Source organism: Aristolochia californica, unplaced genomic scaffold, assembly GCF_029961685.1.
Source record: "Aristolochia californica isolate CCGP_79_NKW_82.1479 unplaced genomic scaffold, dmAriCali1.0.hap1 SCAF_1, whole genome shotgun sequence".
In the NCBI taxonomy this organism is placed as follows: Eukaryota; Viridiplantae; Streptophyta; class Magnoliopsida; order Piperales; family Aristolochiaceae; genus Aristolochia; species Aristolochia californica.
In genome coordinates, this window is record NW_027181770.1 from 52,033,711 (window position 1) to 52,043,966 (window position 10,256).

Below are 10,256 nucleotides of genomic sequence, written 5' to 3' on the forward strand. Positions count from 1 at the left end.
TTCTAATTCTTTACAGGAGGGCTATTTCAAAGGAAATACATGGAAGGATTAGGGGTCAATTTTAACGTAATTTCCCTTGGACGTGAAAACAAAAAGAAGATGCGAGCAAAAAAAGCCCATGACAGGGAAAGATACAAAGCACCAATACTGAATATTGCCGCATTACAAAGAATGATATTTAATTAGAGGACCCTATATACATACTAAATGCCGTCAAGAAGAACCTCAAGGATATTAATAGCTCGCTTAATTTCCATTTTCGATCTGAATGAAAGAATTATGACTGCCACTCGTCTGTATAACACAATTCGTAACTTGGTCTTCTTTCTTCTGCCAGAAAATGTCTTCGGGGCTTCCGGGACGGGGCAACTCCGGCTTCACACCATCAATACGGTCTAACCAACACAGATTTTGATGCATCTAACTGGTTAAGACGGCATGTTCCTAAAAGCGCCTCAGGGAGCTCCTCGTGGGTGTTGGCCTGCTTGAGTACAAGGGTATATTATTCATTAGAAAGCACAACGAGCAGAAGTAGTTGTGTTACACCATTACATTTCCTTTCTTTCTTTACCCATTTAATATTTCCAGTGTCACAAAACAATCCATTTTTCATCAATAAAATCCTTTTGTCTTGTCTTGTCTTTCATCATAAAAGATTCTAAGTTGATATGTTTGTTCAAATGAAATATGCTAATATTCTCAGAGATGAAATGATCAATGAAAGAAATTTCAACTGTGTTTCAAGGAAGAGCACTCTGACCTGTAACAGAAATGCCATTTCAATGACCAGATTGTTTAGGTAACCAAGAACAAGACTAACCACACCTCTTGCAACTGTTGAAGACCCAACATCGACATCAATCTGGACATTAATAACAGACAACTCATAAGTTGGGACATTAAACCCAACAAAAGAAACATTCCACCAATGGTTTTTATACTTTATTTATTTGTTTATTTACTTTGTATTATCTTTGGTCAAGTGTGTGACTCACCTCCAAATAGTTTGACCCATGAAAATAGTTCAAATCTAGTGCTTGACCCACCAAGCATGCTTTCTTGCCAACACTTTGTTTCACTATCCAGGAACCCTGCAAAGACAAGTGAAGAGCAGAAATATATTCAAGGCTAGCCTTGAGAAAACTTTAACCCAATCGACCTTCATATAAGTGAATAATCTCACCTTAGAAATATATGGTATGAGCTTGAACCTTGAATTCCTATATGCATCATCTCCTTTAATGAAGCTATCCAGTAGGGGAATCTCTTCCACAGGGGAATCCAACATGTAGTACAGGGCAAGGTTATAAGTAGTAGACCCTGGAACCTGGTGTAGGATAATAAATAGGGATGAGACACTAGAACTAAATCAATAGAATTTTGCAGTGATAAAGTAAATTCCAACTCCCCAGCAGATACTCTTTGCCACCCAAAGGCATTTGACCAGGAGAATTGCTAAACATTGATCATTTGCACCCAAACATAAACTAGCTGACTGCTTCCGCAGTATGCTCAGCCATCTTATGCAATAGCTAACATGTAGACAGAGCCATTTTTTTTTTTCTGAAAATGATGTAGACAGCGCCTCTATTAGTGAAGAAAACAAAATTCAATTCATCTTGTTGTTAGTCAGAAGTCCAGTGGATAAGACCCAACTTAAGAAATATAATGTCAAAGACAGCAATGTGATTACCTATGCTTCTAGTTTAATGATTCAATGCAAGGTGCTTTTTACTTTTGAATAGTCAAGGCGCATTTTAAATCTTGATACCTATTATGTGAGATTCAAGTATTTTTTTTTTCAGAGTATCCAACTATTATACATGGATATAAATAAGTAAAAAGAAACTTAAACAAAACAGTCACTCAAGTCACCTGTATGTTGACAATAAAGAAAAACTCTTTGCCACCCTGCTCAGCATATTTCTGCAAGAAAACTTCAATTTGTTACTTCAGAAAGATCTATAAGAAGCACCAAAACCTTTTGCCACCAAAGAACAGTGTAAGCTACACAATCCACCTGAACTATGCTCCCAGGACGACCTCCAAGATCATCTTCTCGCTTATCTGATCTTAGCCAATCTGCAGCAACCATTTGGAACAAGGTGCCTGTTGCCTTGACCTAACAAATTTGTCAAGTTAACAAGTAGGTCACAATCCATGGCAAATGTGTATCCGATGTTAACTAATATGAACTGGTTTTGTAATGTTTCAGTTGAGGGCTTTTTCATTGCAAATGCTAACTCTCAACTGTACAACTATGGGAAACTCATTAACATTATTTTCTCTCACAATGCTCAAATCTTCTCTTGAATGACAATAACAAGTTCACACTCAAGAGCTTAGAGATGTAACCTGAGACATTTTTGGAATTGTTCATTCATTTAATTAAGACAATTGCAAAAGAAAATATCCAAACTATAAATTAAAAATGTTAAGAATAACAGGAGTACCTTATGATGATCATTTAAATAATTCTTTCCTCGAATCAGAAATGTGGATGCGTCTGTCTCTGCCCAACTGCAGGGCAAAATACAAGTTTGATCCTTTGGAAGAGTTGTACCATAGCAGCAACATATGCTATCCTCTTTCACCATCTCCTGTAAGTCCACGTAGCCCCTCTTTTGAACTGCAAAACTGTTAACTTTCAGGAGCTGGAACATTGAAAATATGTTCCAGAGCTACACGGAATAAATGAAATATATGGAAATGTAGTGGCCATCTATTCTGCCATAAGACAAATATCCCAATTGACTAGAGCCTGTTTGAATAAAAATCTGACAATTACTCACCAGCTAGATCATGTAATTTCTTCACAAAATTTGCTGCCGTGGATAGCCTGCCATGGCGCAAATCCTGTCCCTTTTTTATGCCAATGAAGCAAAAAGCAAATGACAAACTTAATAAATCTAACAAAATGACTTTTATTCAAGCAGAAGGAAAACAAAATACAAAATTATTTAATAACCAAAAAAATGACACCCAGTGTACATACACAGAAATATTTTTGTATCAAATGAAATTAAGTTTTGGATGATCCAATCTGGGCATTCTGGTGTTCTCTGGTGGTTTGCCCTGAGGACAAACCTCCTAAAAAGAACCCTTCCAGTCAGGCTAGCAGAATTACCAGTGTTACCAGAAGTAAGACAATCACCCCCAATGGTTTCCACACTGCTGTAAATTGCATGAATGGAAAAATAAGGACAGACAATTTTGGAGTATGACTGGTCCATTTGTCAATCCCTCAGGCTAATGCTTATAATGGAGGTGCTCCAGCTTCATTTTTTTTTTCAGCCAAAGAGGAAATTTATCCCTAAACAAATCCAACAGATTGAGATGGAAAACCACCTGGGAGTGCATCTCTAGTCCTGAATTAGAAGTCCATGAGTTCTCTGGTGCCTCAGACTCTGATTCTTCAGGGACATCAAAGAACTCATCTGTGGCGTCATTGAGCTGAAGAAAGGAGCCGGCCAAGTTTGAGAGCCTATTGGGTGAACTTTGCTCCTGTTCTTCTGTTAGGTTCGGGATGTCGATATTCTCCTCCTGGAGTTCAACCTTAATATCCTCTCTCTCGCTCTGGGGCAACCCAATCTCTCTCGTCAATTCACGTGAACTGAATGTGGAGTGCATACAGGAACCCATTTTGGCTCTGAACAATTCCCTTAATGCTGAAGGTTAATGAAAACAACAATAAAAAAAGTTGGAATCTGCTTTATGCTCAAAAATCTTAATCTTCAAGCATAATTCACAGTTACAACACTATGTCTCAAGAGCAGAAAATTAATTACCAGCCACTCTCCCAAGCATTCTGATAGTAACAGATTTTGCTGATGAGGTGAATAGGTAAGATTTCCAAAATTTCCAGTCCATTGCTAGCATATGTTTTACAACCGATTGCTTTCCTTGGTTCACAGGAGATACTACATAGCCTCCACCTAAAAGATAAACACAAAGCTAGGAAAAAATCGACATTTTAATTGTAAAAAGAGACAAATAAACTACTTTTCCATTTCAAAGCATACATTACTTTTAAGGCAGGCCCGAATGTAGCCCCTCTGAGGCAGGCAGTTTCTGTGGAAGACAGAATGGTACAGAATTACTGCAAGCAAAGAAAAACCGAGTTATGGATATGACATTTTAAACTACATCAAAAAGTTATGAATAATATTACTACCATAGGTTCCATCATCTTCTCTACGCCAATAACGCCGTAGAAGTAAATCTCTCCGTTTCATTCCCCTGAAAATTAATCACCGATTTGAGAGTATAATCAAAGGGCTTCTTTCTTAGATCTGTCACTGCCTTGTCTTGTTGATGTAAGGAGATTTCTTAATGTTTTTGACAACTTTCCACACAAATATCAACTAATGTTGAACAAGGAACATAGCATAGAATCTCATGACAAGGGCAAAACTGCTAAAAAAAATATGCATAGAACAACAAATTGACATAGGGAGAACTGCCAGCAGCATGCAATTTGGAAAGAGACACCATATCAGAAGACATTGCAAAATTTGTGAAGCTTGAAATCAGGCACAGCACTCCTCAAAATATAAATTAATGGGCATACTGAAGAATCACATACAACTTCAGACATCAACAGCACATACTTTTTGAAATGTTGTGTCCCTTCTTAAACCCAATTTAAAAAACAAAAGAGTGAGTAGCTGTCACATTTTCCTACACAGACAGACTGCAACAAGGTAGTTCCTTAAATATATAAATGACCCCCATGAAAAGAATCAAATGCATAGTAATCCAAGGGGCCCATTGCAGAACCTGAAAAATATGGCCTCATTTAGAAAGTTTACTAAAAGGAAAAAAGTCGAAGAGATCTAGAACTGACCAGGGCAACCAATCACCGTTCAATTGCTTATGAATAATGTCTGTATGACCGTCAAGGTGTTCTATCACACAACCTTGATAAAAAGAGAAATCCCATCTGCAAAAGCAGGATAAACTCAAAAAGGCTTATAATATAAGAAAAAATTATATAAACCATAAACACAACCACTCTTACTCTGATCTGGATAAACCTAGAGACATGAGTGTTTGGAAAATGGTTTCAGAAGTAGCATCCACTACTCCTACTGCCATTACTGCTGGATGATCATCCCAGTTCTGCAGACAGGAATGTGAAAACCAATTAGTAATATATCAACTACTCAACATATGGTATAGAGAGATGGTTAATACCTTCCCCTGGAAATCACTATCTTTTGTCTCTCTAAATAGCCGCAAACCTGCATGGACTTTCAAAGCACTGAGTTTAGGTACTTGGAGAAATTGAGAAGTAAAGAAACAAGATTAGTTGCTGTTTACCATTTTGACAGCCAAATATTGTCCAAGGGGAAGGAGCAATAACATCAGATGTCATTGGATCTGAGTGTGTTGATAAACAATGTGTCCAATCTAGGAATTCTGTTAAAGAGGAAGAAGTTTCAAAGAAAACTAATAATGGTCGAGGAAAAGAAATTTTTCCCACTTCTAGATAATGAACCTGTCTGACAATTTCAAAAATGAAACAAATTCATGATAACTTCACCTGCATATTTCATATGATTTGTTCCCCTCCGCTGGCTTAATCTGTCAAACAATTGGTTATAAATAAAATAGGCAAAGTCACTGTAATTGAAGCACATAATAAATTTCCCAGAGAAAAAATAATGACAAGAGTCTAGTCTAGTTCATGAAATGGTAGATGTCACAGCTCATTTGTGTTATATAGCCTGAAATAAAAGAATCGCAAGAGAAAAACTGACAGCAAGTTTCTTATCATCTTACCTTTTCCTTTTACTACAAGCCACAATACTGGTTATCTGTTCCGTGCATTCCTGCAGTTGGGAGGAAATATTAGTTAGACCACTCAGGGTAACAGATAATCTCCAAGGTGGGCTAACAAATGAATTAGGTAGGGACCTTTGACAGAGTTTCCTTAAACGAACGGATCCACATTGCTGCTTCTTCTGAACTCGTAGCACCCAACTGCAACATTAGAATCCCGTACTTTTTTAACCAAGAAGTAACATATAAAATGGACGGAAATAATAAACAACAGAAAGGTATCAAAGGGTGATTTAAGGAGAAAGCAAACCTTAAGGCGATCATCGTGATTCAAAACATTGTACAGAGTGAAGATATAAAATACCTAAAAATCAACCCAATAAAGGCAATAAGCTCAAGGCAAGATTAAGTGTTAGAAATCGTATTTGCCTTAAAGGAACTCTAACAGTTGTCCTACCTTCCTGTGAATATTCATTCGTCCATTATCTGTGACACGGATGCAGGAATCGATGACCGCGCTCCTCGAAGGATCCTGAAAATATAAATTACATTACGGTGACAGAACCATCATGGCTCATACTAGAATTTAACACGCGACTTGAAGAAAAGAAGAGAAATAAGTGCACCAACTTGCGTCGGAGCTGAAATTTTAAGTAGTCGGAACGATTTCTTTTTGCAGAACCACAAGTGCCAAAATGAATTTTTATTTGCGGAACAAGTTCATGTTTAAATGGAAAAAAACAATGGAAGAACTCAAAACTTCATTGTCTATCAACCGGTTCTTCAACAGGGTCGTTGGACATGTGTAACACCTTTCTGGAATAACCAAAAAGGTAATTCCGCTGGAAATGGTGTTATAAGCGTGAGAAAATACCACAAAGTTACTTTTACGGCCTAGAGTTTGAGCTTTGAAGAAAGGATACAGGCGACTCAAGATCTGCTCTTATCTACCATACCATAGCATGACAACCAAAGGAACGATACGTGAAATACGATGAACCAGAAGAGATAAGAACCAAGCCCTTCTAGCCCATGAGAAGAAAGTAAATCAAAATCGAATACATGTTTAACTCTCAAGCATGATAGACGTCATTCTAGCAGGTGACTTGTCTCAAATGCTTCATTAACGTCAACCTTGACTCAAACGAAGCAGGTAACAGCCGTCGTCCCGAACCAGTATAGAAAGTGAGAAGAGAAGTGATTTAAATCACGAAAACAGGGATTCCAGGATTCGCATTTTTCGTGCCTTTCTGCCGAAGCAGATCATGAACGGTGGTAGAAAAATAATGGGAACTCCAAACAAGCTACCCGAACCAGATTGTCCAGGCCCTTCCATCGTCAGAGTGAACGAAGAAAGGCTGACGACTCAAAAGCTCAAGCTCAAATACCTTTTTCTTGTACAATGGCATCTCCTTGAAGCTATTCAGCCGGTTCCCTTCCAGAACAAAGAATCGCTTCCGCGTGCACTGCAACCGAATCCGATTGGAAGAAATGACATATAGCCAACCCTCTATTTGATCTTCCTTCTGCGACATACCCATTTCAGGCTCTCCCCTTGTTCAAAGTTTTTTTACATCAAAGATTCATGGCGTCGAACTAAGAACTTCTGCAGCATGAGCCGAAGCAAATGATATGTATGTAAAGGGCCAAATAAACGAAAGTATGATGATGTATGATCCTCTGATCCCAACTAAGGGAATCAGAGAATCATATACGGAACCCCCTCTGTTCTTCGGTTGGGAATAGCGGAGAAATCTTTCTCACCCTGCTCTCGTCTCCTCTCTCTCTCTCTCTCCCTCGCCTTTTCCTCTGTCAAAGTAACTGAATTTGTGTATATATGAGCCAAAAGGTCGTCAGAAAAGTATGGTATCGAATGACCGAAAGAGCCCCTGGCTTTTCTAACCAGTTTTTGGTAAAGCAGGACAGAGTAACAGTTCGTTTTCTAGACAAAAATTAGTAAATGTTTTACGGCCTTCGCCTAAAAATACTCCCGAACTCCATTTTTTTATCCGCGTTCATAACTGAAATTAGCAATGTAAAAAAGACTGGGAGTTAATATCGAGGAACCTTATGATCCAACTAATGCCAGTTATCATCATCATCATCCATGATTGTTAAACTTCTCCTTCAATTCTTCTAGTCCAACAAGTTTCTTGGAAATGAAAAGTAGGATTTCATCTTTTCTAGGAAGCGGTATCAGGAACGATAGAATAAAATAACTATGCCAACTTCGAATGTCTTCTTGGGACTGATTTGGTCAAGTGATGTCCGTTTACCAAATATAAGCAAAATCAAAGCAAATCCAATGTCCAAGGTTTCGTTAGGACTTTCTTGAGTTGCATCAGTCGCCTTTTGGAGGGTTGGTGAGGATGAAAAAAGTGAAAAGACCTGTAAAAAGAAGACTAACTTCGTCCAACAGGAAAGTACACAGACTCTTGATTTTGGTCTGTTGTGCTTCATGCTTGCAATTCAAAGTATCTACAGCTCTCTCACCGGGGACACTCTGGTAAACTCCTCTGTTGGGTATCACGTTCCCAAGGATCAATGATTCGCTAACATTGTTAGAAAACAGGCAGGCGTCTCGACTGCACTTCACCATTATTTTTCTGTAGGGAATTTTTTTTATTTTTTTAAAAAAGCATCTCTTTGCTAGTTTAATTAATGTTAGAACAAACTTCAACCCTGTTTTCTTTCTCCAATATAATAATAATTGATTATAATATCTTTATTTTTAGTTTCTATTATAATTTTTATTTTGTGAGGATATGAAATTAAGCAGGAGAAGGAGAGATGGGTAGCAATTTGCTTGTCAGGTTCTGTTTTAAAACGAGAGACTTTCGGTTCCAACTGGATGATGCAGGATTCCTGATCCTCCAGTCCAAAACCTCCCCAGAAATCTGTGTCTTCTGCCGTCCCAAAAGGTCCAAGAAAAAGATCCCCGACGATTAATTTGACGAAAAGTTGTTAAAGAAGAAGAAGATATATCATGAGCATCATAGATGACCACAGAGCACTCTTGTTTGGCTCTTGACCTGTCATCTTGCTTTGCAGGCGTTCGCATAAATGCATGTGTGGGCAGCAACAGGAATTTGCCTACGGTGGTCAAGGTCCCAAAGAAGGATAGGGATGAGGGGACCCTGTGCCATGATCGGATATCATTTCTTTCATAAATGTGCCTAGATTGATTAAGCAGTTGGTTGAGAAGAGACGTGACGTGAGGGCATTGGTCAATTGCTTGTGCTCTGCTGTCTGCCTCACTGGTGTTCAATACGAGTGAAGAAGAAGAAAGAAAATGAAAAGGACTAATCCAAACCGATAAACTTATCAAAGATGAAGAACAAACTTGATCATCAATGGAGTTGAAAAGGAACAGTAGTGATAGTGTTTCAGGGATATAATCAGTTGAACGACTCTTGATTGCCTTAAAAGCTACACAACTGAGAGAGGTCGTGAAAATTCTTCTATATCAAATGCTTGATTCGTTCAAGTGTTATTTGGTACAGTTGGGAAGCCATGCTTGCCAGCTACAGTTCAGGTTTCTCTCCTTTTCTTTTAAAAGTATTAAACGTAAGATTGACAATAATTTCAAGAAGCCGCATTCACCAGACGAGACTCAATTGATTTGATTTCGTCCTTCACCTGTCAACTGTCACCCACCAGGCTTTTCTTGTGAGATCATTCCTCTTGCTTATTCTTCATTAACAAATACAAGTAGGATCTTCCTAAACCAACTTGTTCATCAAAAACAAATGAGATAAAGCTTTTCTCTAATTCTACGTCAATGACGGATGACATTCTCGACATAAAAATATGCAGACCAGTTGAAAGACGACACTTCGTTATCAGGAAGCGGCTCCATAAGAGAGAGCAGTAAAGTCAAAGAAGCTAAGGTCTCTGCAGCTGGGAAAGGGGAAGCAAGCATCTAGCCTGTGTAGAACCAGGGGAGTGTAGCAGAAAAGACACGAGGTTGTTGAGCAGGGAGGCCGTAATTTCACTCAATCATGGAGATGATGAGCTCCTTGAAAGTTGACTCTTCGAATAGTTAGGGAAGATAATCTAACGGTGATTTCTCTTCACCACAGAGTAAGAATTTATGCAGTTCATGGAATCTTGTTACCTACCGTGCCAAACTCTTCTTATCGTCGATTACACCCATTGCGTTAAGTGACGTCCAGACCAAGTTTCGTTCAGTAATGGAACTCCTATCACTTGTTTAGAAAAGATTAAATGCTCGCTTACAGCTCCTGCACATCTTTCCTTTTTTACTCCAAAAGAGGTGCTGCTGCTGCTGCTTCCCTTCAAAAGGCACACACTCGACACAAAAGGCCATAATACTCTCTTCAGAGGCTTCAGAAACTGTAGGCATCGTACGTGGTACGCGTTGAGCAATTAAATTAGTAGCGAATGACAGTTCTGCGATTTACGACGGAGTAATGGAGGGAGGAAAGGGAATTGAAAGCGTTTCAAGGCAA

The 10,256-nt window shown here is 38.6% G+C and overlaps 1 protein-coding gene across 4 annotated transcripts; it reads right to left on the minus strand.

The window, feature by feature from the left end:
* Positions 1–60: 60 nt before the first annotated feature.
* Positions 61–7,564, minus strand: LOC137959929 (protein ENHANCED DISEASE RESISTANCE 2-like). 4 transcript variants are annotated; one of them, XM_068807376.1, is made up of 22 exons: positions 7,173–7,564; positions 6,242–6,316; positions 6,095–6,148; positions 5,920–5,985; positions 5,785–5,834; positions 5,546–5,586; positions 5,323–5,421; positions 5,197–5,243; positions 5,021–5,121; positions 4,847–4,942; positions 4,175–4,239; positions 4,028–4,099; positions 3,789–3,935; positions 3,349–3,668; positions 2,793–2,856; positions 2,454–2,629; positions 2,021–2,122; positions 1,876–1,926; positions 1,184–1,327; positions 996–1,091; positions 761–862; positions 61–481 (listed from the first exon to the last, which is right to left on the minus strand). In XM_068807376.1, exons 1-22 carry the CDS (start codon positions 7,323–7,325, stop codon positions 386–388), a joined length of 2,217 nt encoding a protein of 738 aa, XP_068663477.1. In that variant the 5' UTR covers positions 7,326–7,564; the 3' UTR covers positions 61–385. The 4 variants fall into 4 exon arrangements, with proteins under 4 accessions (XP_068663477.1, XP_068663469.1, XP_068663462.1 ...); XM_068807368.1 differs by having other exon boundaries at positions 2,793–2,862; XM_068807361.1 differs by having other exon boundaries at positions 5,197–5,252.
* Positions 7,565–10,256: the final 2,692 nt, after the last annotated feature.

What these genes read in the sequence shown, in the direction of transcription:
- LOC137959929 (XM_068807355.1), bottom strand. Translation starts at nt 7,325, where the DNA reads ATGGGTATGTCGCAGAAGGAAGATCAAATAGAGGGTTGGCTATATGTC. An exon ending in AATGCTTGGGAGAGTGGCTG is followed by an intron (nt 3,669 to 3,788) that starts GTAATTAATTTT and finishes ATTAACCTTCAG; the next exon opens with CATTAAGGGAATTGTTCAGA. An exon ending in AAATGGCATTTCTGTTACAG is followed by an intron (nt 482 to 760) that starts GTCAGAGTGCTC and finishes GTACTCAAGCAG; the next exon opens with GCCAACACCCACGAGGAGCT.